The 26,047-nt window shown below is 41.3% G+C and overlaps 1 protein-coding gene across 1 annotated transcript in view; it reads right to left on the reverse strand.

Moving 5' to 3' along the window:
• Window positions 1-22,091, reverse strand: part of TFAP2D (transcription factor AP-2 delta) — a 54,494-nt gene extending 32,403 nt beyond the window's left edge. The window contains exons 1-5 of the mRNA XM_073335084.1: window positions 22,053-22,091; window positions 20,692-21,189; window positions 17,427-17,487; window positions 5,045-5,210; window positions 2,998-3,116 (exon numbers count right to left, since the gene is read on the reverse strand). Of these exons, the coding sequence (XP_073191185.1) occupies window positions 2,998-3,116; window positions 5,045-5,210; window positions 17,427-17,487; window positions 20,692-21,189; window positions 22,053-22,091 (883 nt within the window). The remainder of the gene's footprint in view (window positions 1-2,997; window positions 3,117-5,044; window positions 5,211-17,426; window positions 17,488-20,691; window positions 21,190-22,052) is intronic.
• Window positions 22,092-26,047: the final 3,956 nt, after the last annotated feature.

The raw sequence follows: 26,047 nt of genomic DNA on the forward strand, positions 1-26,047 counted from the left end.
TGTGACCTCGGGCAAGTCTCTATGGTTTTCTTCCTCATCTGTAAATTAGGGGAAATAGCACTTCCCTATCTCTCAGAGGTGTCGGGAAGGCAAATACATCAAAGCTTCTGAGATGCTACAGAAATGGGTGCCGGATAAGTATGATAGATGTGACAAGGGCATGGGTGACGGCTGTGTAATCTATATGATCATGTGAGAGTTTAACAAGGCACCCAGATTTGTAACTTGTCTGTCAAATGTGGCCAGTATAATCCTTCCCAGTTCCTGGTGTAAGCATGTTCTATTTCCCTGGAGGTCTTGGGGACAGCTTCACCAGTAGCATAAACAGGTTTCACTTTGATTGTAAAAGGCAAAGAAGTGCAATTTGTGCTAATGTGGCATTCAGGGGGCATGCAAGGTGAGTGTGACTTATGTGCCACCAGAGCCAGGGGAATACCTCAACATATTTGCCAGGAACATTTGTTCAGACAGAAACTTGGATTCACTTTGGCTTTGTTCCCACCCCTTTGGCGTTCACTTTCTATCAGTATCCCAGCAAACCAGTTGAATAGCAGGAATGCTCAGGCAAACAGCTAATTTTAAGCAGGCATTGGCCAACAGTGAAGTTTGCATCACAAACATGAGTGCTAATTCTGGAAACCTGATTCTTAGAGGCTCACACTCTTCCAGCAGTCAGAGAACAGAACCAACACCCAGGGCTTGATAGTGGCTTTGTCACTAGCCCTGAGTAAGGGGCAATGGGAAGCTCACACTGACTCTTGCAAGTTGCAACCCCTTCCCTGTTTTCCCCCTTACTGCAGGAGGGAAGTAATTTGCTACTGACTTAGCCCAGAATTAAATTACTGCTTCCCACCATTGCATGACCAGCTGTGCTGGCAAGCAAATTGGGGTAGGAGTAGGATGTAACCAAGGCTCTGCCAACACCCTGTACCTCTTTGCCCAGACCCTGCCCACCTACCGAGTAAGTGGTCACGTAGCTCTGCCTTACTTCTGTGTGTCAGTACCTATGGTCTGGGTAGCTCATAAAGGAGTGTAAGGTTTGGGGTGGTTCTTACTCCCCATGTGGAGGTTTATATTCTAAGGCATTGTCTATAGTAGGGATCTATCCTGATTACAACCAGCTGTGATCTGGGCAAATCTGCAATGCAGACTAGGCCTAAACTGCAGTCTAGTTATATGTGCTTAGTGGGCTTGAACACACGAGGAGCTAGGTCCCTTCTGCCAGGTGCTGCGTGTTCTCCACTCCCACACTCGTGCTGACCATTCCATTGTCCCCTTTTCAAACCCGAGCTGCCCTGTTTACTTCTGAAGGGACATGTAGGGTATTATCCTGCCAGGTGCTGAGCTCCCACTACGTCAATGGGAGCTGAGAGTTCTCTGCACCTAGGAGGAGATGTTCCTCACCTCTCCGGGGCACAGAGCTGCTCACGACCAAGCTACAGGCCAGCAATTATCAGCAGGGAGTGTTTGTTGAATGCCTTTCAAACTGCAGATAAATCCTGGGAAATCTTAAGCAGCTCATGGGCAATTCTAGGTTTGAAAAAGGAATTTTTCTCACAAAAATTCTTTGTTGAAAAATGTGTCCCCTTTGGGGGGGGGGTTCAATATTTTGAACCAGCTCTAGGCAATTCATGAAGAGACACACAAAAAAAAGGACACATTACCAGAGAAGTAGTCCCATCCGTAGAATGGGTATAGAATCCTCATCTACCTCTGTCATACATATAAAGGGAAGGGTAAACCCCTTTAAAATCCCTCCTGGCCAGAGGAAAAATCCTCTCACCTGTAAAGGGTTAAGAAGCTAAAGGTAACCTCACTGGCACCTGACCAAAATGACCAATGAGGAGACAAGATACTTTCAAAAGCTGGGAGGAGGGAGAAAAACAAAGGGTCTGTGTCTGTCTGTGTGATGCTTTTGCCGGAGACAGAACAGGAATGGAGTCTTAGAACTTAGTAAGTAATCTAGCTAGGTATGTGTTAGATTATGATTTCTTTAAATGGCTGAGAAAATAGCTGTGCTGAATAGAATGAATATTCCTGTCTGTGTGTCTTTTATGTAACTTAAGGTTTTGCCTAGAGGGATTCTCTATGTTTGAATCTAGTTACCCTGTAAGGTATCTACCATCCTGATTTTACAGAGGTGATTTCTTTTTACTTCTATTAAAAGTCGTCTTGTAAGAAAACTGAATGCTTTTTCATTGTTCTAAGATCCAAGGGTTTGGGTCTGTGGTCACCTACGCAAATTGGTGAGGATTTTAACCAAACCTTCCCCAGGAAGTGGGGTGCAAGGGTTGGGAGGATTTTGGGGGGAAAGACGTGTCCAAACTACGTTTTTTCAGGAACCCAGATAAAGTTTGGTGGTGGCAGTGGAAGTCCAAGGGTAAAATAGTTTGTACATTGGGGAAGTTTTAACCTAAGCTGGTAAAAGTAAGCTTAGGAGGTTTTCATGCAGGTCCCCACATCTGTACCCTAGAGTTCAGAGTGCGGAAGGAACCTTGACAACCTCACAACAGCACGGTGACACTTCTTTGATTAATGGGTGAGATTCCCTGGTCAGAAAGTATCCTATAAATGTGAAGGGAAGCAAGGTCTAATGAATAAGCTATTGAAATGGGAGATGGGAGACCTTGAGTTTTAACTCCTGTCTCTGCCAGTGATTCCCTCATGAACTTAGGCAAGTCACAGTGCTTCTTTGTACAAAATGGGATGAAGATATTTAAATCTAGGGATGGAAATTGCATATTGATGCAAATTATTACATAGACAAAGATGGGCGAGGTAATATATTTTGTTGGACCAACTTCTGTTGGTGAAAGGGACAAGATTTCAAGCTTACTCAGAGTTCAGAACTTGTCTTTCACCAACAGACGCTGGTCTAATAAAAGATATTACCTCACCCACCTTGTCTCCTTAATATTCTGAGGCCAACATGGCTACAACACTGCAAACACATTATTACATGACAGTATTATTATATTACAGTATTACAAAGCCTACCTTCAACCAAGGAAGTCAGAAGGGTGACATTTGCTGCTTTCCTTCTTCCTGCAGGCAAATTCAGTCCCAGTCTGTCCAATTTTTCTCGCAAACAGCGCCCCCCATTCTTGGATTTTGCTCTGTCATGAGAGAATGGGATTAAAAAAATCCCACCCTGATTTATTCACAGATTCAGAGACTACAATGCCAAAAAATCCCATTGTAATCATCCATTCTAGCCTCCTGTATAACACAGGCCATGCAACTTCTCCAAAATAGTTCCTGAAGAATATCTGTGTATTCATTTTACTTGTTTGTTTATTACATGCCAATCTAAAATTTCCATTCACCCTTTTTGCTAATCTAGGGTCTATCCCACCACTGCTGATGTCAATGAAAAAATCTGTCAGGGCCAGATCCTTATTCCCTTACTCACACTGAGTAGTGACTTACTCTACAAGTGGTCTCATTGAAGTACCACTTGGGTAAGGTGATATTCAGCATGGGTACGGTGATCAGAATCTATCTTTAAATTACTTAGTTTCAGCACAGTCCTGAACAAAGGGTTTCATATAAACTGTGCCACCCTAAAAGTAGCCTTGTGAATGGAGCTGGACAAAATTTGTCAATTGAAAGTTTTTCCAGTGCAAAATGCAGATTGGGTGACACTGAAATGTTTTGTGAATTCATGTTGATTCCAACAAATTGTTCTTTTTGAAATATCCTCACCTCCAAAAGAAATCCAGGCAAATAGACACAGTGTTTTTTGATGTTTTCTACATGACATGTTTCAATTTTCCTGTCCAAAATCACATTTTTGTTTCAAAATGTTATTGAATGCTATTTTGAAACATTTCAAAAATATTTTAAAATGGTCAATATTGAAACAAAACATTCAATTTTTGTCAAAATGAAACATTTTGTTTGGCCTGAAACTAACATTCTTTTTGCCTTTTTGCTTCTCTCAAAATTTTTAAAAAAATGGTTTTGGTCTAACCTAAAATGATATATATATTTTTTTATTTTTTAAAATCTCCAACAAATCCAAAAACCTGTTAGTCACTCAGCTCTCCCCAAGAGACGCTGAGTACGTCTACACTGCATCGTACACCTGGATCTGTGGGACCCAGGACTCAGTGTTTCCATTTCTGCACTTGAGCATCCACACTGCATTGTAAACCTGGGCTTACACCTGCTGGACCCACAGCTGTAGTAACATGTCCATGCTTCAGTACACAAACTTTCTTGCTTGGGTCTGTGGCTTGACCTGTGTCCACACTGCAAAAGGACAGGGCTTGGACTTATCCCCCACAGCAGAGACCTAGAAGCCAGGTGCTGAATCAGACAGATTTGTGTGTGGGCAGAAGGGTGGTTGGTCTCAAACCTGAGTCACCCCCCAGGCTCACTATGGAGTATTGACATACCCCTTGCACACACCCCTTTGAGTCACAATCCACTCCCATTTCCCCCTGGTTGTGTGAGATGTAATAAGTTATTTCATTCTTTTTAGTAGATCAGCTTACTGCTGGTTGCAAACCTAGGCAGCTCTTCTGGCTGGTGAGTGGGGCAGAGGGGAGACAAGACCCTGCCCACTGGCTCTCTTCTCTCTACCCCTTTGTCCCAGAGTGGGGAGAACTGAACAAGTAGGGCCTGCTCACTCCATCCTGGCTGGAGTCAAAATCTGACTCCCTCGTATTCCCTCAAGCAGCTAAGTAAGGGCTGTGACTAGGGCTTGCTGAAAATTTCCCATCAAAATTTTTTTTCAACAGGAAATTAGTTTTTAGACTAAATAATTTTTTCCACACAAAGGGTCTGCTTTCCATGGAACATTTGGTCTTGCCAGTGAAAAGCTGATTTTTAATTTTTTTTAATGAAAAGTCCATCTTTTTCTGCAGAAAATGTTGATGAAAAGAATATTTTTCTTTGTTTTCACTGAAAGTTTCCTCAGAACCTGCCACTCCCCCCCCCCATTTTCTGATCTACTCTACCTATGATGATCTAGACAAAAGTCTGCAAGGAAAAGAATGACAGTGCTAACTTGACTCTTCTACACCTGAGCTCAACTTACCTTCTCAAAATGCCTCCCAAGAGCGAAGCATTGAGGCATTCAGGTGGAGAGAGGCGCCTCTTTACCTCCGCAATGGTCACTTTGTATTTAGAAGTGGAGCTGAGTAGAGACAAGCGCCCGGGAACAGAGCAAAAAAGATCTGTGGGGTTAACAACACAGGTACCACCTACAAAACAAAAGACACATGCCTTAGGTTAGAAGGCGGAATCAAAGTATGGTCTCTGAAATGGTTTTCTTTGCTTTGACAAATACAGGCACAATTGTGCACTTTTCTTTCTTTCTTTCTTCTCACTCTACAGTTTTAAGTTTCTTCTCACTCTACAGTTTTAAGAAGACTTACTAGATTGAAATCTAATAGGCAGGAGAAATGAACCAATTTTTTAAAAAAATCATAAACTTTAAAGCCAGAAGACCCCATTATGATTATCCAGTCTGATCTGCGCAAGACTGGCCATGTAATGTCAGCAAGGGGTGCTGGAACAATTTTTTAGTGGGGGTGCTGAGAGCCATTGAAACAAACTGTAAACCCTGTATATAATGGAAACCACTTCAAGTCACAGGGTGCGACAGCACCCCCCGCACTCCTAGTTCCAGCACCTATGACGTCAGCCAGTGATTCCTGCATGTAGCATGACAACAAGTTATGGCTGAACTAAAGCATCTGCTTTAGGCAGCTAGTCACGATTTAGAAACTCCTCAAGTGATAGAGAATTTACCCTTGGTGATCTATTCCGATGGTAAATTACCCTCACTGATAAAAAAACTGCATCTTAACGTTTACAACAGAGTGAACAGGAACATTGGTATCCTATTTAGTCTAGGAGAAATGGTCATGTTACAATTATGGTTTTTTATCTGAATGGTTCCAGAGGTCTCGGAACCCTCAAACACTCTGCCTTCCATTAGGCACGCTCTTCAGCTGTGTGTCACCACAGCTTGGCTGGAGACAAGGAAGCTACACTGATTTATCCCCAGATGAGTTCTGGACCTATTTATTCCTTGCAATTAACATCTGTTTGTCCTGGGCCCAGGTTATCTACAAGACCACCGAAAGCTTGGAGATGAAGAATGTGGTCAACAATTCTGTTTCTCAGGCACAATGGAACTTTCCACCATAAGGATAAAGCTCGTCTGTGTATATTTTACAAATAATGAGACTGTACTGAAATTAATGAAATGTTAATATTTCTCTCTCTCTTAAATTAAACCCATATGTGCACAAGCAGTTTACACTGAATAAATCATTATTAATTTAATATGAATATATTTTGGTCCCACTTTTGTTTTCCTTCCCTAACCTGAGCTTATTGAAAACCTTGTCATTAATCTGTGGTTGTAAATACCTTACAACTTAACTGTTTAAAAACACAGTTACCATGCAAAGCAATCCCATTAATAACAATACAGAGGGGGAACATGTATGGGAAAAAGAAAAAGTCTTCTTTTCTTCAAAACAAAAATCAAAAAAGCTAAATTCATTAAAAAGAATGCTGAAAACCAGATGCAAATTAGAACATCGTAAAATCTGTTGCATATAATTATTGCACTATATTAATTATTCATTAATACTGCACCACGGAGGAGAGGGGAGTTTCACTGTCAAAGATTGCTCCAAAAATAGGCCTGAAGGAGCAGGCAATCTTCTTTGAAGTCCTTACTCACATGAATTATCCCATTGGGGACTAATGGGAATGAGGACTGTGGGACTGGACCCTACACCCAACGGAAGAGACCAAGAAGTGGCAGTAAACAAAGGGAGAGGAGGAAGGAATAGGAAGGGAAGGACAAGTACAAACAACAGTGAAAGATCATAGGTTGTGCTTCCTGCTGCATGCATATATTTTTAGCTTCCAATTCTTTTTTAGTTAATATATTAAAATGCAGAGATAAAGGTGAGAAGCGGAGGTCAGCGGTGAAAGGCCTGTTTGTGCATTATTTCCTATGAAATAGCAATGACAGCAACTAAGGCCAATCATTACTCACCTTTAGAAACATAGTTATTGGTACAGAACAGCAAAGGAATTGTCCTAGCTGATAGCCAACTGCAGGCAGTGGGCAACAGCTGAAATAACTGAGGACAGGGCAAAAAATTCTAAACCTCTCATGAGTTTTAGGTCTGATCTTGAAAACCCTGGCTTGCATGAGTAGTTTATCGCTCCCTTCAGTAGTTGTTAGGGACCAGATGCTGCCACTAGTATTCATGCTTACCCATAAAAAGTCAGTACTCAACATGAGTAAAGTGGCAGATTGTGAGCCACTTACACACACTGGTGAGCAATTATTCACATGAGTAGTCCCAGTGAGGTCTGCTAGGATACTTAGAGAGTAAAGGTTTCAGAACATAGTCCTTTGTGAGTGGTGCCATTGAAAAAGGTGCCAACAGAACTACCCCTGCTAGCAAGGTACTGACAAATAAGTTTTTGTAGGACTGGGCCCATTCACTATATAACTCATCCTGCAAACCATTCCTTACTTATGCAAAGAGACCTTTTGACTACAATGGGGCCACTCTCAGGACAAAGCATTATCGAGATGGGGAAGCGTTTGTAGGATCATATATGGCGCATAAGCTACGACTGTGGAATGCATCGATAAATGTGATTATTAAGTTACCATATTTCTTTATCACATGACTTTGTCTTCTTATTTGTCATCGTCATTACTATTTCAACAAGTATAACTGTACAGAGGAAACGGGAAAAAAAGATATCTATAATTTGAGGAACAAAAGACCCAACTGAGGAACAGAAGATTCTGGGCCCAATCCTTCAAGGTATAGAGTGCCCTAAGCTACCATGAACTTCACTGGGAGATGAGGGTGCTGCTGAGAAGCTCCTAGAAGGACTGGGTGCTTTAATAGGGAAAGGGTTTTTTAAATTTTTGCTGTGATATTTTGAGGCCCAATCCTATTCCCACTGAAGGTAAAGAGGAAACATCTCCTTCCCATAGACTTAAATAGGAGCAAAACTGGCTCCTTTGTGCTGGACTCTGCTTTGACTTTGTTCCCTCACCCCGGTCCGACCATCGCCTCTTGAAATAGCACTATCAAGAGTTGTGCTAAATAGCCAACAAATTAGCATTACAAGGAAGTAAGTGCAAGCTTTGGGAGAGTATTTGTACTTTCTGCTGCTCTTTGCACCAAATGAACTATTTCAGTGCAAAACACTGGCCACCAATAATGATAAATGCATCAAATAATAATAGTGGGTACAGCAGTGGACTCCACTAACTTACTAGAAACATGTCAGTCCTGTCAACACAATGAAAATGTCAGTAAATTAAGGTGCAAAGACAGGTTTGTGGATTTTGGTTTTAATTTTTTCCCTTTCATATTAATAGAAGATGTACATGATAATATAGTGTAGTGGAAAATCATTTAGATCCTGATTCATTTAAACACATGCTTATCTTTAAATTTCACTGGCATACTTAAAGTTAGGCACGTGATTATGTGCTTTGTTGAATAGGGCACGTGTGTCCATTTATCAATAGTTCTGTGTTCTGAGATGCCTTCCTCCCCCTCTCCCCCCATTACTTAAAATGCTGTGAATTAATTCTTTGTGTTTTAATAGAAAACAATGCTATTGCTTTGTCAGAAAGGTGAGACATATATTTCTACTGATGTCACTGCATTGTGATTTCATATTTTTCTGGCCTGTAGTAAATAGCATGTGTATATAAAGGGCTTGTCTATAAGAATCAACATAATCCACGAGAGTCATCATCGAAGAAATGGGTTTTTAAGGAGATATATCTGGGATTTATCTTATATAAATAATTAACATTAGGTTCTGCTCTTTTATTATTCTATTATTTATGTCTACAGGTGCCTTTAAAATGAATGTCTGGGTTACAATTCATGACACCTTTCAGAATGTTTTTTTTTTTTTACCATGCTCTGAAAAGCTGACAAATTTGCAGTTTATTACAAAATGGAGAAATGGAAATCCTTATGTTTTGTTAAGTAATAGAAGAGCTGTCAAAATAGCTACTAATGAGTGATTTATTTTCCACATTTCACCTCTTTTTCTGTTTATGAGTCATTGTGGGCAATTCAGAATTTTCTCAGAATTATTCATCAAATTATTCAGCAATTAATCTCTGTGAAGAACTGCTGCTCTGTAGTTTATTTGTGAGCAGTTCATTATAAATGTTCCAAATTCCAGCTGTGTTGGTTATTTGTGACTGGACAGATTGAATGTATATAACCTTTGTGATCAGGTTTCTTACATTTATGAGTTCAAACTGTGTGACTGTCTCTCATAGTCACTTAAAATGTACTGTTTTCATGTACATTTGTGCAATAAACTCATTTACAGAATATTCATGTTATCTAAACACAAAAGGGGCATGAATGCAACAGAAGTGATTTTATTTTATATATATACCAGTAAATAATCAGAGGATTTTTTTTGAGGTTTTCGCCCAGCTTTAGGTCCTGACCCAGAAAAGAATTTAAGCACCTGTGTAACTGTAAAATCACGAGTAATATGGCTGAGTTCAGTGGAAACTGCTGAGTTGTTAATACTTTTGAAAACCAAACCACTTAAGTATAGGCCTAAATAGGTCATTAAGAACCTAACTTTCGGCACCCATGTTTGAAAATCTTGAGCTAAGAAGTTAATTCAGATGAAGTAGGAATGCCCCTCTAATGGATGCAAAACAAAATAAACAAAGGGACAGGTGGGCTTTTGTTAGTTTTGTTGTTGTTTGTCCTCCCCTCACTGGCTTGCAGGAACACAACTGTAAAGATTTCTACAGACATGCACAAAGGGAAGACACTCAATGGAAGGAGGATGAGCGCTTGATCAATCATAATGCCAACATCATGCAATTATACTGAAGGGATTTGTGCTTTATAATGAGAACATAAATCTCATTTTAATGGTATGGGCTCAAATGCAAAATGTTCAGAGATAAAAGAAATAAATCAGTCTATTTCTCTTTCACATAAATAAAGCCTAAGCATTGTTAGAGTTTGATTTGGTAATTTCACCTGTCTCCCTAACTGTCAAATGTGTCATAAGGGAGCAGAGCTGTCTAAAAGAACTCCTAAGACATTAAGTTTTTTTAAAAGCAGAGATTCCCAGTTAACAGTCTTTTAGCAGATGTTACAACTCTTCATCCTGCCAGAGATTTGGGGAAATGTAGGCAGGGTTTTTTTGGTGGTTTTTTTTTTTTTTTTTTTTTTTTGGTTTTTTAATTTGGCTTGCTGTGTTTTGTGTATGTGCTGATTTTGGCACGCTATATTGTGTTTTGTGTTGTGCTGTGTGTACTCTCCCGGTGTGTATGTGTGTGTGTGTGTCTGGTAATCAGACTTCGGTACGCTGTGTGGTGTGTTTTGTGTTCTAAGTGTTGCGCTGATGAGATTTTGGCACGCTGTGTGGTGTGTTTTGTGTTCCCTGTGTTGTACTATGTACTTTTGTCTTGCCTTGTGTTGTCTTCTGCACGCTGTGCGTCTCGTTTAGACTGAGTGCTGCTGGGCGTTGTGCTAGTCGGTGTGCTCTCTCTGTTGGTGTGTGGGTGGGTGTGTGGGTGCGCGTGCGGGTGGGAGGCGTTGTATTTGACAGATTGTATGTGTGTGTGCTGTTCTCGCTGTGTGTGTGTGTGTGTGCGTGGCGCGGGATGTGCGACCCTCTTCTGCGGAGGTTGTGTGGGGGGCGGCTTGCTTTGTGTGCTGCTGGTGCGTTGCACCGATGGGTGCGTTCTGCCCTTGTGCGCAGATCTGCTTGTGGTGTTCTGTGCGCTGGGCGACGTGTGCATTGTGGTTTGCGCCCTGTCCCAGGCTACCCTGTGGGTGTTCAGTTTGTGTTGCTTGCATTGTGCGCCGGTGTGTGCGTGAGTATGTGTGTTTGTGTGTGCCATGGAAGTTCTGTTTGTGTTACTTGCATTGTGCGCCGGTGTGTGCCTGAGTATGTGTGTTTGTGTGTGCTATGGGAGTTCTGTTTGTGTTGCTTGCATTGTGCGCCGGTGTGTGCGTGAGTGTGTGTGTTTGTGTGTGCTATGGGAGTTCAGTTTGTGTTGCTTGCATTGTGCGCCGGTGTGTGCCTGAGTATGTGTGTTTGTGTGTGCTATGGGAGTTCTGTTTGTGTTGCTTGCATTGTGCGCCGGTGTGTGCGTGAGTATGTGTGTTTGTGTGTGCCATGGAAGTTCTGTTTGTGTTACTTGCATTGTGCGCCGGTGTGTGCCTGAGTATGTGTGTTTGTGTGTGCCATGGAAGTTCTGTTTGTGTTACTTGCATTGTGCGCCGGTGTGTGCCTGAGTATGTGTGTTTGTGTGTGCTATGGGAGTTCAGTTTGTGTTACTTGCATTGTGCGCCGGTGTGTGCCTGAGTATGTGTGTTTGTGTGTGCTATGGGAGTTCAGTTTGTGTTGCTTGCATTGTGCGCCGGTGTGTGCGTGAGTGTGTGTGTTTGTGTGTGCTATGGGAGTTCTGTTTGTGTTACTTGCATTGTGCGCCGGTGTGTGCGTGAGTATGTGTGTTTGTGTGTGCTATGGGAGTTCTGTTTGTGTTGCTTGCATTGTGCGCCGGTGTGTGCCGTGAGTATGTGTGTTTGTGTGTGCTATGGGAGTTCTGTTTGTGTTGCTTGCATTGTGCGCCGGTGTGTGCCTGAGTATGTGTGTTTGTGTGTGCTATGGGAGTTCTGTTTGTGTTGCTTGCATTGTGCGCCGGTGTGTGTGGGTGTGAAGCGACCGCGTGTTTCAGCCATCCACAGACAGGCCGGGCTGAAGCTGTTGCCTCGCGTTACGAAGCACAAAAGCCCCCACCCTTGACACGGAGCAGAAGGTGGAGAAAACAGCAGAAGGTCAGCACAGAGCCCACCCCCACCCCCCGCCCACCAATAACTCCTTCGCTGCCCCCATCGAAACTCGGCAGCTGAGCAGGGACACGGCCAAAAAGAAGCCACATTTCCATGCAGCTCTGATGGAAACGGGGCCTTGGTTTCCTTCCCCAGGTTTCGCGGGGCGCCTGATCTTGCAAACATTTGCGGCCAGGGGTGGCACTTGCTTGACGCCACGGGGGACGATTTTGCAGGCAAACAAAATCGACTCCCTCCCAACCTCACCAGGCGCTCGCCGTTCCCGTGTGGAGAGCAGCGAGCTGCAGGAATTGGGGGGCGGGGGGGGGGGGAGGGTTTACTGGACGCCTAATAAACCCCAACGCCTAACGCAGCGCGGAGTCCAGACCCTGCCTTCTAGCCTAACTCCTCGCCCCGGTTTTGTTGTTGTCGGTCTGAGATTATCTGGGCTGGAACCACGAAACCGATTAATTAGACAAGTTATTAGGGTTTAATGCCATTCAAACTGGCCCTTGAAAAGAGACAGCCGTGTTAATTACAGTGCATTAGGACTCGGGACACAATTATAGGTATTACCGGATTATCAAGACTATTGTAAGGTTCTTCAACAGCTAGGAGCTGGGGGGGGGGGGGGAAAGGAGGTGGGGCCTGAGAACAACAAAAGGAGGAAAATGCAATTAATTGAAAGATTAAATTGCCGTTATGTGCTATTACATTATTACATTATTACATTACGTTATGTGCAGTACAGGCTACGCCTATAGAGCCATATCTTATCCTTTGTCCTTAATTACCTGGGGAAAATAAGTTTCCTTTTAGTGTAAAGTTTCACAATATCGTTGTAGAACGCTGCATTTATCCTTTGTTATGTCAAACTGAATTCTGCTTTTTCGGTTTCCTACATATACATTTTATTTTGGATACAGAATAGTACTAGATGACCTCCTGAGGTCCCTTCCAACCCTGATATTCTATGACTATGACTTCTTAGTACTGGAGAAATATAGGAATAGGTATGTCCTATGGGATAGGATAATCTATTCTGACACAGAGAATATTTAGCAAGCAAGCAAAATAAATTCCCTGTTAACTTTCCTGCCAAACAGGTGTTTACAATTTAAATGAAATAAAAGCAATAAAAGAGATTACCACTCCTGTATCTCCGCAATTTTCAGTACCACTATCGCGTAGATTACAGAAATCATAGAATCATAGAAGATGAGGGTTGGAAGAGACCTCAGGAGGTCATCTAGTCCAACCCCTTGCTCAAAGCAGGACCAACCCCAGCTAAATCATCCCAGCCCAGATAGTATATGGAAAACACCTTTTACACCAAGATCCAGTCTAGCTCCCCTTCCATGTATTACCCGAGGTATCATAAAGAGAAACGTATTGGGAAGCTTTATTTTGTTGTTTGTTCTGTGTTAACATTGCCTCTAAGAGTCCCCGGCTTAAACTCTCGCCCTTAACGAGTGCGACAGAAGGCTGCAGTTTCTCCCTTAAGCGTCTCAAATTAAAATTGAAGATCAGAGAAAACGATCAAGCCACATCGAATCCCTTTCACACTGCAGGCAGCGCCATAAGTAAATACATAAAAGGCGGAAGAGAGAAGGGGAAGCGTCTTTCCAGTGATTTTATTGGCAGACTTTTGGGTGACTGATGCTTGAGCTTTTAAGAATTTGTGTTTTTAATCAAATAAGATCTGACAGTGTTCCTGGCTCGGCATTAATGCCTGAGCATTCGCATGTCAGTCACCTCTAAGCGATCTGACAAACTCCAGATCTCTGAAAACGTGCAGAGTTCAGATCATATTAATTCTCCAAAAATGTTTTGATTCAAAGTAGTTTGTATTTTATGTTGCCAAGGGCAATCGAAAAAGAGCTATTGCCGATAGCCTGGCCCCTCTCTCGTCATGGCCCAGAGGCGATAGCGGTATTTAAGCTTCTTGAAATTAGCCTGGGGCAGGAACGATGGATGATCACAAAGCGAAACGAGAGGGTTGGTTTTTTGTTTCTTTTTTTTCTTTTTTTTTTTTTTTTGGAGTTTGCCATCTCGATTTCATAAAACGGCTCAGGCCGAAAGTCACCGTGTTGTCTTTTTAAATCCAAATATTCGGAGGTGAGGACACCCAAGCGGTGTATGCTTCTTATGCAAGGGGGGGCTTGGGGAATGGGGTGGTTAGCAAACAAGCCACTCCCCGCCCCCCCATCAAACGGCTCTTGGCTTTAAAATTGCAACCTAAAAGGGAAGGATTCGATCATAATAAAAGCCTGAGACATTTACTGGGAAAGTGTCGGGGGCGGGCGGGGGGGGGGGGGGTTGTTTTGTTTTAATGATCCAAAACCACAGACGACTCCTGTAAATAAAAGCTTCGTTTCTTCAAGTGATTTCTTTTGAAACAGGGGATCTGAATATTCAACTTTAAGGCAAATCTCCACTCTGTATGTACAACATTAATATGATCTCTGCAGAATTTGGTACTCCGAAATATTAACATATCAAAGCAGCTGCCTGAGGCTAGAGAAGCTATCGATACACGAGCAGTAGGGAAAGTAAAGATTATTGGTTCTGATGGTCGGAGTGGTGGAGCTCCGGGCTATATCTTGCACGCCATTAAATGAAAGTGATAGCATGGGGATCTCTGCCTCAGAATCGGTGGCAAATATTTTATCTAGCTGGTAATTATCTCGCCACCACCTAAGTCCTGCAAAAAGTCTTTTACTTTCTGAGCCTCATTAAAGGAAAACTCAAAATCATGGCACTAAACCATGTCGCAGCCAGCCAGGATGTGTAATGTCAGACCTGTGTTCGGAGACAGGGGGTTGTGGATGCGGTTTTTTGAGTTATTTGTATTTATTATAATTATTATTCGGGTTGATAAAGAAGACCACATGGCCTTTAAGACACCCCCCCCCCCAGAACAAAAGAATGACTTCTATTCAAGGGGAAATTACATGAGGAGTTATGTTTTAAAATCTTTTCTTTTTCTTTCTTTCTTTCTTTCTTTCTTTCTTTCTTTCTTTCTTTCTTTCTTTCTTTCTTTCTTTCTTTCTTTCTTTCTTTCTTTCTTTCTTTCTTTCAGTCAAAAAACCCCCAGCCAACTTCCTTTTAAAAAAAATATATGTATGTATTAACGAGAAAAAAAATCTGACACGAGATGTTTAAAATATGGGGGAAGCCCAGAATTAATATATTCGTATTGATGTATCGCTAGAAAAGAAGTCTGATTTATTTATATGGGATACTGGACCGCGTTTCGGAGTAGGATGTTTTGATTGTTACTAACACCTATCGTTGTTTTTTTTTTTAAGTCGGACAAAATATTTATTATGTATTTTTAATATACATCTGAAACCGATAGAGTCGTCTTTAATATCTCCACCGACTTCTCCAAAAGAGAGCTCTTATTCAGCTGCACTTCGGCATTAGATCAGTGAAGGAAAAAACCTTACATTTCCATGCTGGATTTCCTTTACTATCAATCTTTAAATCCTTGAGCAACTTGATTGCTTTAAAAAAAAAAGACACTTGACTACAATCAGCCACACAGGTACAGTAATTGGAAGTTCCTTAGCACAGCCGGAGAAATTGAATAAACTGGATGCGAGCAGGATATCCAGATCCTCTTTCACAAGGAAGATTAGAATCCAGTCAAGTCGTACAGACATAAACCCCAATTTATGGGAATTCATTCACTCCCCGTCTCTCTTTGATGAGGATTCAGCTTCCTAGAGGTCATATGTTGGTTCAGAAACGAAAACACTTTCTAAGATATAATTAATATCAACTGAATTCCAAGGAGAAAGAATCAAGGGGAAACACACAGGCGCGGTTACACCCTTTTAATGGACAGATTGCAACAGATAGGAACTGCTAACACACATCCACGTACAAACAATCCCCGCAACGCCCTGAAATTTCAACCCACCGTCATTCTCCAGTACCACTGCAGATGGAATTGTCGGAGGAATGTTACCCTCAACTTCCCTGCCACCCCCACTTTCTGTCTGGTTTTTTTTTTTTTCCTGCTTTGGTTCATTCCTTTGTGAAATAAGAATTAAACCTAACTTTGTCTCCGAGCCTTTTGGCGGGGACTACATTTTAAAAGAGGGGAAATGTACAGTGTCATACAGGACAGACTCCAAAGACCACCCCGGGTTGGAAGGAAGTTTCCCCTCACAAGGGCCGGGAAAGCTCCGCAATTAACGGAGTGGTTCTTTCAGCCCCAGACGTAGCGGCCCCGGCCTCCTTAATGACCGCCCTACCTTCCATCTACCGTCCAGATTGCTTTGAATAATGGCCTCTCACCTGGCTTTTTGTTCTTTCAGCTGCCACGCCGCCACTAACAGGCCCGGCGTGTTTGTGTTGTCGGGTTTCGTTGTGAACTTTATACTAGTGCAAAGATATATTTTTTAAGCAAATCACTCTTGCTTAAAATATAAGTTGTTATCCACCCCACCCATAAAAAGAAATTAGCCTGTTAAATAAAAGAATTAGCCTTTTATTTTAGGCTAATTCTCCCGTCCCACGTCCACTGGGTCAAGATTTACAATGCCCTTGCCACAGAACTGGGGATTTCAATCGGTACATCGGATTTTAAAACCAGTCGAAAAAATTCGGAATGGCTCACCATTTGTGTCGGGATCGCAATCTATGCTTAATACTAGAGATTTTTTTTCAATGCAATTTCAATGGCAATTCGTTCCCGGTGTATTTTACTTTTTTATTTAAACCTACAGTTTGTCCCGGGATCTGAATAATAAAATCGGGTTTATTCTACTTAAATAACACTGCATCCCATAGTATAATGAATAAGACCGGACTTTATTAAACGGGAAAGTGAATAATTAAGGGAAATATTATTTTCCAAGACGTAGAATGGGTCTTTGACAAATCCCTTATATTCGTTTTATTCTGAATACATATATTTATGATGAGCATTATTTTGGGATACAGTATGTCTCTATATTGGCGTTGAATATATGGGCCTCTAGACAAAACGGCCTACTTTGGCATCTCTTAGTCAAAACAGATTTTTTTCCTCTCACAAAGTCATGAGCAAGGTATTCCGGACGGAGAACAGAATCTTCCTGCTAACTTAGACTTCAGATCTTTTCAGGAGCAGATGAAATCCAGGGCGGCTTTACCCAGACAGTTAACTACTTTGTCAATCACCGGTTTATCTACCAGTCTGTAACAGTGAGTTATTTAGTAAGCTGATATTGCCAAACCTCTCGCCCTTTGCATAAGAGATCAGACTGCAAATGTAACAGACAAGCGCTATTGAGCAGGAATAGTTTTAAATCAAAACGAGAAATCTACCCGAGAAAGGGTGAAATAATAAAACAAACAGAAACTTCGATTCACCTTTCATTTCGTCTAGCTGCCGTGAAGTGGGGTATTTGTAAGTTACTGAGCCACCAAGACACTACATTACTTTTAATGTACTTCTCTTTCCATTGAAATTATCAATAGTTTTTCGATATATCTGTAATATGCTACACAACAACAGATAGAGAGAGAGACAGGTGTGTGTTTTTCTAAGAAGTAAAATATAGGAAAATATTTTTTTAACCTGCTTACCTCTCCTTATCACCCCACCTTGGCTGTTCAGTACTAGCCCACATTGGGCCTCCACCGACCCCTTAAATTATGAAAAATAAACAAAATCAGTCAGATACCAAAACTCTTAAAATCAAGCAGCTTTTGTTTTAATACAGAGCTCGGTCAATAACGACAGTAAAGACAATATTTCAGCCACATATTTCTAAAAGGGGATTCAAATTACCTGACAACTCCATACAATATCTCAGTCTAATTACTTAATCTTCCACTGTCTAGGAAATGTATTTTTCACAGAATAAGTGTCGGGTTCATTTCTATTTAGATATCATTTTTGCCTAGATAGATAGATAGATTTGATTTGAGAAGCTTATGTGTATGCATACAAATATTCTTTCTCTGTGTGTATATGCATACAGTGTGTCTCTCTGTGTGTGTATAGACAGTGTATACACAAAGAAATTCTCCCAAATATCTGTTGATCTAAACAAATAAAAACTAAGTAACAATGCAGCTGTCAATAATTCTACGAGATATCTATCTATCTATGCGTGTGTGTGAGGGAGTGTACACACATATACACACCGTGTATATATAACACAGCCACTTATGCACTATGCTCAAGAGGATATATGTTTGTGTGTGTATGTGTGTCTTGGCATATATACGAAGAGGTTTGTATTTCTACACATCTCTTATTTATACTTACTCTAACTCTTACTCTTTTATTTTTAGATCCAATTCTTCTTTTATACATATTTTTGATAGGGATCATGAAAGGTTTAACCGGTTTTTTTTATATATTGGGGGTGGGGGGGGGAACATAGTGGAAATGTGGTAAGGACGCATTTTCCTTTACAAACAAACGAGATATTTGACATGAAAGAGTCCTTTAAGGGTGTTAACCTACTCAACAGCCCGTGAACAGTCAAGTAAATGCAGAGGGAGAGTCGGTGCATAATAAAAACCCTACTTTACAAAACAACCTTCACAGTCCTGGCGCTCTCCCCCAGTTTCACCATATTGGCGCCGGCCTGTAAGACCCTCCTTTTCAAGGCTCTTTCTTATTTTAAGTGTTCTGCTTTAAAGTGATTATGAAATCAATATGAAAAAAAACTTGGCGACTGAGCATAAATTAAAGCGGTGACGGGAAAAGGTGTGACAGGTTCCTTTGTTGTCCATGGAAAATCTTTTTAGGGGACTGAAAGATGCCACTCCAGCCCCAAGACTGTTTGCATCTGTTCGGCTGACTTAAACCGCCCTCTAAACGATTGGACTTTCACTTAACATTCTGTGCAGGGGGAAGTATATTTACATTTGTTGCATTGGAAATGAGGTCTATGCTGATGAACGTCTCAAAAAGAAAGACGGAGGAGAAGGGGAGAGTGGTGAGACCATAGTTTGGGTCTATAGTTCGCCTGCCCGCTCCATTTCAGTTTACCATCAAAACACCTCCCACTGAACGCAAGGTGAAATTAACAAGCCTGAAAGTGTGTTTTGAAGCAACTAAATACATACATTCAATTTCTCAACGATGAGTCTTTCCTAGACCTTCATATATTTCCTTGTTCTGTCTGGACAGAGAGGGGGTGAAAAATAAGTGAAAGGGAGAGTGCCAAGATGCAAAGGGGGAGGGGGATCAGGGTTATTTTTTTAATGAATTTTGATCAAATGATGAACCTGTCCCCCTATTTTTTCAAAGCTGTTTAATTCTATTTTTTTTTCATAAAAATGAACCTGGATCTGACAGCTTAACCAACGTTTATTGTTTCTATATTATTATGATATGCGAGGAAAACGTGTTGTTTGGTCGGATGACATTGCATAAATGACCCGTTGAATGGCACTAAGTCGAAAATTGGATAAACTATGGTGCTCTTTTGCACAGGATTTAGGCATTGTCCGCTGCCTTGCAAACGTTCTTAATCCCCTCTTTTGAAAGATACCAGGCTTTGTGCCTGGCAAAGGGAAAAAATTTGTACAGATACAAAAAGATCAGCAGCAGACGTGGTTATAAAAAGGAGTAAATAGGTTTTAGTTGGGCTAAGAAGTGAATGGCAGATTTGGGTGGGTGCGGAGGGGGGGGGGGGGTTGGACATAAGGGGAGCCTTATGGAAAATATAAAAAAAAAAATGCCCAGAGAATATACAATTATTTAGTGAATTTAAATGTCGAAAAATCAAGATTTATAGAATTTCTCCTCCAAAGGGATCGAACAGATAATATTCTTTGGTTGGTGCTATTCCCTCCCTAAATAATCCTTTGCTCCGGGGTAAGTAGGGAGAAAAATCTTTCTAATGGGGCTCTATTTAGTTCTCCAAACTTCTGGGTTTTTTAGAGCAGCTGACCTCTATGTATGGGGGAAAGGACAACATAGCGAGCTTTGTGGGAATGGAAGCAAGGACTGAGGGGAAGTAAGTACAGTAAATACGGTTAAATCCGTCTCAGCCTGGCTACCTCTGGAGTGAACCCGGCTCCTTAGCTTGTTGTAAGGGAAAGTATTAGTATTTGACTTTTTAAAAAAAATGTGTATTGTTATAAATGACAGTTTTAAAAATGCATTTTAACTTGGGACAGAGAGACTGCTGGATATGAATTCGCAGTTGGTGGTAACGGATTCATAATTGAATATAAACTAGGTTATCTACATAGGTAGAGATATATGGTGAGTTGACAAACAGGAGATTAGATAGATCGATCGATAGATAGATTAGATTAGATCTGCATCCATATCTATATATCTCAAGACCTTCATTATTTTACTGTCAAACATTTCTTTTATCATTTATTTTTGCTTTAACATTTCATCTGTCGCAGCTAAACTAAGGGATATCTGCAGGGCATGAGAATTTTTTTTTAAAAAAATATTTTATAGCAGAGATATTTTTTCCTGACGTTTCTCCTTCCTCCTCCCTGGGTCTATTTGGATTTTTATATGTGTCCGCGTGTTATTTAAATATACAGATTTGCCACACAAGTGAGGAAAGGGAGAAAAGCGGATTTAGATGGATTATTTTGTAGCCGTTTCGAGTGCCTTTGGTTTGGAGGGGATACACACACACAGAGAGATCTCCTGATTAACTGACCCGTTTCAAGTCATCCACCACCTAAAATGTTAATCCAGGTGCGAGGTTATTTGTCCGGCAAGGAGAGTACATGCTTTTAGTTTTGGACCCTGCTAATGGTTCTTATGACTCCACCCTATGTATGTGATCGGTGTGAGAGCGATGCTGAAGAGAAGAAGCTATGAGAACGTATCATCGAAAGTAGACTGCATGCTATTTACCTGCAAATCGTCTGTCCCCGAGGCTGCAAGCCCGAGGCTTGGTCCTGGCAGGAGTCTTTGATCGGGATGCACCCCATATTGGGACCCATGGCTCATAAGAGACAGGTCGTGGCGCCGGTAAGCATCTAAACACCCCAGCTCTCTCCTCTGCTCGTCCAAGCAGGAGGATTTGAGAGCCCGGGCGCTGTGCAGGTTAATGAAATCGGTGGGTTCCCCATGGTGGATCTGCTGGTAATATTGCTGTGAGTGGTGGAGGGAGCTCAAGGAGTAAGCGTCAGGGTTGACTGCCGGGTGGCCGTGCTGGAATTCGTAGTGGAAGGACTGGTGATGAAGCGGCGTGTACTGGTGGTTAGTGGAGAAATAGGGGGAAGCAAACTCAGTACCGGTGGTGGAGTAAGTCAGAGGCGAAGAGGGCGAATAGGCGACAGTTGAGTTGGCCACAGACTCCAGACATCCAAGCTGCATCAAACGATAGCTGTTTGATCCGTCATGACGTATCTGAAAGGAAGAAGGGAAAAGGAGACCCCAAAACGGGAGGTTTGTCATTTAAAACACCGTGGGCCACTCTGCCAAGCACCCTACCCTGCATCGCTTCCCCCCATTCAAGGTGCCCAGCTCCAAGCCGCCCCCAGGTCGCTTCCCCAACACCTTGGGCGGGTGTCAGGCAGGTCTGTTCAAAATAATAAACAAACACCCAAACCTGCCTGAGTGCAGCCGAGCAAAACGAATCCACCGCACAGAAATACAACAACAACAACAACAACAAAAAGGAAAAAAAAGAAAAAGGAAAAAGGAACGACAACCAAAAATACTGATCAAGGTCTTTGCTATCTGGGAGTGAAACAAAAAGTCATCACACTGAAGCTCTTTAACTCCACGGGAACACCCAGAAGAGGGGGGGAAAGCTCGCCATTGTGTTACAGAGCATTACATATCTCGATAGATAGCTGCCGCCTTCTTGTGTTTGGGACCCTGGTTTCTGAGGAATCCCGTCACATTGTCCCCCTCAAATGTTCCTAGAGGAAGGCGATGTTCCAGCCTTGCCACATCTTCCCGTTTCTCTCGATTTGATTATTTCCCCCCCCCCCAACTTCATTATATTATTAGGGGTCTTATTCTGTTTTCGTGCTGGGACTGTTTTAACGTGGTAATGAGTTGCTCTGGCTGGTGACAGATGTCATAACGAATTTTCTCCCTATACTTCTTTAAATTATCTCTGAAGCCGGATTACCATTAAATGTAACGGTCCAGTACGGATTAAAAAAAAAATGGAAACAACCACAGAGGCACACACGCTCACACCCATGCACACACGCACACACACACACACACACACACACACACACACACACACACAATACCTCTGCTTCGTGGACTAGTCCTGGAAACGTAGTTGACATTTTGGGTTCTCCAAAAAAAGGCTCAGGATAAAATTCCCTCTCAAAAAAATCAAATCAAAACAAAATAAATTTAAAACATCCAAACTCCTTGTATCCCCACCCGGTTTTTTTTAAAAAAATCTGTATCTACGAGAGAATTTGCAATGTATCTGCATAGATCAGATCGCTTTCCTTTTCCATGCACCACCTTAAAAACCTGTAGGAACAAAATTTTCCCTCTGCACAAAAGCAGCTCCCTGGATCAGATTTTGTACTTGCTGGGTATTTCTTTGGCTGATGTCGTAGGTCCCTTGGTAATATAGAAGTTTTGAAAATTAAGCATCAGCACTGAGAACTGGGAGGACAATAGATAGAGGAGCTTCATCCCAGGAGACAAGGAATAAATATTGTATCTTCGCCTAATAAGGAACTGTAGGTTCTTTCAACATTTTTATACAGTTTTTCCTCCACTCTTTAGAATGCTTTTTTCTCACACAGGCTAATATGGGAGCTAATCTGATCGAAGGGGGCATTTTGAACACATTTTATCGGGAGGCTATAAATCTAATAGATATAGTAATCTATATTAATTAAATCGTCATTTTAAATAGGTAAGTGTGATCCTTCCTGCTGGTTCTACTGCTTTTAAATATAGACCCAAAGAAAAGATTGCACATTTGTGGTGTGTGTCTTTAGCTGTATTTTCCTAAATTAAAACAACGTTGCTGGGCTTGATTTTTTTTCTTACGTTTACATCGAATTCAAGTCCACCCCACATCCCAATCTTTCTTTTCTTTTCTTTTCTTTTCTTTTCTTTTCTTTTCTTTTCTTTTCTTTTCTTTTCTTTTCTTTTCTTTTCTTTTCTTTTAATAAAGGCTACCTAGCAGACAATCTTAGGGGTTTTTTTAATAGCTTTTCAAATAAATAGCTAGCCTGAGACCATAAAGTATAATTGCAGTGAATTATATATATATATATATATATATATAAACATATGAAATATATGGGAAAAGATGGGACTGTGTGAGAGGAAGGTGGACTTTTTCCATTTAAATTAATTTTAATTTTTTAAAGAAGTGCTAACACATTTTATTCTTGGAAAATTAATTGAGGTTGGATAGCACCGTATTGCACATATGAAGGTTTTACAAATGTATTTATATATTTATTTATTGACAGTAGTGGTAGGTTGGGTCTTAAACACACTTGGAGAAAGAAAGAAAGAAAGAAAGAAAGAAAGAAAGAAAGAAAGAAAGAAAGAAAGAAAGAAAGAAAGAAAGAAAGAAAGAAAGAAAGAAAGAAAGAAAGAAAGAAACGTTCTATTTAGAACGGGAAGTATCAAATATAAATGGTTTATATTTTGCAAAATATAAACGAACGTTCTAAATCGAGCACAATACTGGGAAGTAAATGTTCCGAGAAAGGTTCTTAGCCAAATGGCATTTCCTGCCGATGTGTGTCTGCTGATGGCTAGTTTCCACAAATTAGAAGCCTGGAGTTAAAAGAGGGTATAATTCGCTTTTAATTGCCATTTAATTTGGTTTGCTTTTAAGTGTTTTAGCTGCAAAGGTGTCTTAATAATAAGCCGCAGGCAAATAGGCATGTGGCTTTTTTTTTTTTAAGGTCTAGTTTTGGGGAGGGTTTACTGGTATCTGTTCATGCAGGCTAACAGGACCTGTCATTCAGCCCTCTTTTCTCTATACAAATGGACAAAGGCACACGACTAGAATTGAAATGCATTGTCTGAGATGGAAAAGTGCGATTATCCAGGCGTGCACAGGGGTCAGCAGCAAACACTTTTTAGCACTCCTACATATTATGAGAGGGTTCATCTTGGCAGAGTTGCCCCCTCCTTTCTCCCCCATTCTCCTTAATGGAGAAGGAGGAGGATAAGAGGAAGAAAGGACATTTTATTTACTTTTTTTCTTTTTAATAGGAAATTTCGACACTGATTATTCTAACGTAATTACTGAGATATCAAAAAAAGAAAAGGAGTACTTGTGGCACCTTAGAGACTAACCAATTTATTTGAGCATGGAGTGGAAGTGGAGTGGAAATCTATCAACTGCATGAAGAAACTTGTACAGATACAGACAGACATCATCTTCCTATGCTCAAATAAATTGGTTAGTCTCTAAGGTGCCACAAGTACTCCTTTTCTTTTTGCGAATACAGACTAACACGGCTGTTCCTCTGAAACCTGAGATATCAAAGATCCCCTTTCTTTCCCCATGTTTGATATTCCAGGAACGATTCCAAATGCTAGCAAGAGCTGGACTTCTCAAGAGTCTGGTAGAAAAGATGGTGAAATAATGTGGAGTAAATAAACAAGCTAGACTCCTTTAAATTATTGGCCCACTCCCAATGAATGAAATATGTGTGTGTGTACAGTAAACACAAAAACAAAAGGGCATATACCTAAAAAAGTTAAGACCCCGTGAATAAATACTTCTGACATATACATGACTTTGCGTCTTCTTCTTCTTCTTCTTTCTTCTATAGCACTCAGCTAGAAAACAATCTCTCAACACCCTTTAAAGATAAAGATTGTTCTGAAAACGATGGTTTATCTCATCAGTAATGCCTAAGGATGTTATTTTTTGTCGCATACGTTTGTTTTGATTATTGTTTCTCCTTCGTCGTCATTCATATGAAAAGGGCTGAACGACAAACAACTACAACAAATTAAAAACAACGCACAACTGAAAGCGCGATAGACTAGGCTGTGCGTGGGGACAATGAGTTACGAAAAGCGTGGATGTGAGTTAATTTTCTGATATGATTATACAGTATTTTCTCTCCTATTATCATCTGTGAGTAAATCCATTCCTCAGATCAATGTTTTTCATGAGCTATTTCTCCACAGAACACATTAGCCTTCTATTTATTTATTTGGAAAACTTCCATCTGGGAAGGGGGAGTTATTTTAGTTTGAGTTTTGCTAGTCTCATTGGCTGCAATTACTTTCTGCACCCAAACAGGAGGTAACTCTTACATTTTAGGCGCACATCATAATGAGTGAAGTGGGACGCAAGTTTACTGAACAAGGACTGATTCCTTCAGCAGTCACTCCTCCCCTCCCCCACCCGCACGAAAATGCAACAGTCGCAAATAAACCGAAAGACGAACCTAACTGGGGAGTTTTGATAGTTAACCAAACAACAACAAAATGTTCCTGTCTGGAGGAAAAGATTAAGAAATCAACATGCCATATGCACGTACTGGTCAATTCCATCTGTTATGTTTCATTATGTCCCCTATGCTGTTCTAAGGCACGTCACACGGTTTGTTTTTAACCTCCCCCCAAACCCAATTAAGAGGCTGAGGCGAGCTGCAGATCACTTATTAATTACTCCAAAAGGAATTCTTTCAGGAAAGTTAATTGGTATCTTTCTGTTTTCCTATCATCGCCATAAGCTAATGACTACAACAGACTTTAACGTGAGGCTTAATTGAATTAACTGGGTAGATGATTTAATAGAGCGTGCTCTCCCATTGACGAGCGTGCAAGGGTTTCTTCTCTGAGGAGAACCTAGCCTGCCATGAGGGGTGGTGAATTTCGACAGGAACTCTGGGCAAGACAGACTGGACTTCTGGAAAATCGCTCCTTGCGGGTGCTCACTTTAATTCATCGGGTAGCTCCCTGAACTGTAGAAAGCTGCGGCTGCTGGAATGACAGAAAACTTGGCTCGGATGTCTGGCGGTTGTGCCTTTTCTACTACCCGGAACTGTCGAACCGAGTGACTTGGTGTTTGACCTAAACGTGTTCTCACGAAGTTACATTTGCCTTTGCCTTTCCCTTCCCCTTCCCTCCCCCGTGGTCCTGTCTAGAGTCCCTGGTTCCGAGGCAGGCTACCCGCACTAACGAGTGTTGCTTTTTATTACTAATCACGAGCCTGCTCTTAAGCGTCTTTACTGGTGCAAACCTCCCAGAGACTTGAATGGGAGTCTTGCCAAAGTCCTGGGACCAACTCTCT

This window comes from Lepidochelys kempii, chromosome 3 (genome assembly GCF_965140265.1).
Source record: "Lepidochelys kempii isolate rLepKem1 chromosome 3, rLepKem1.hap2, whole genome shotgun sequence".
Taxonomy (NCBI): Eukaryota; Metazoa; Chordata; order Testudines; family Cheloniidae; genus Lepidochelys; species Lepidochelys kempii.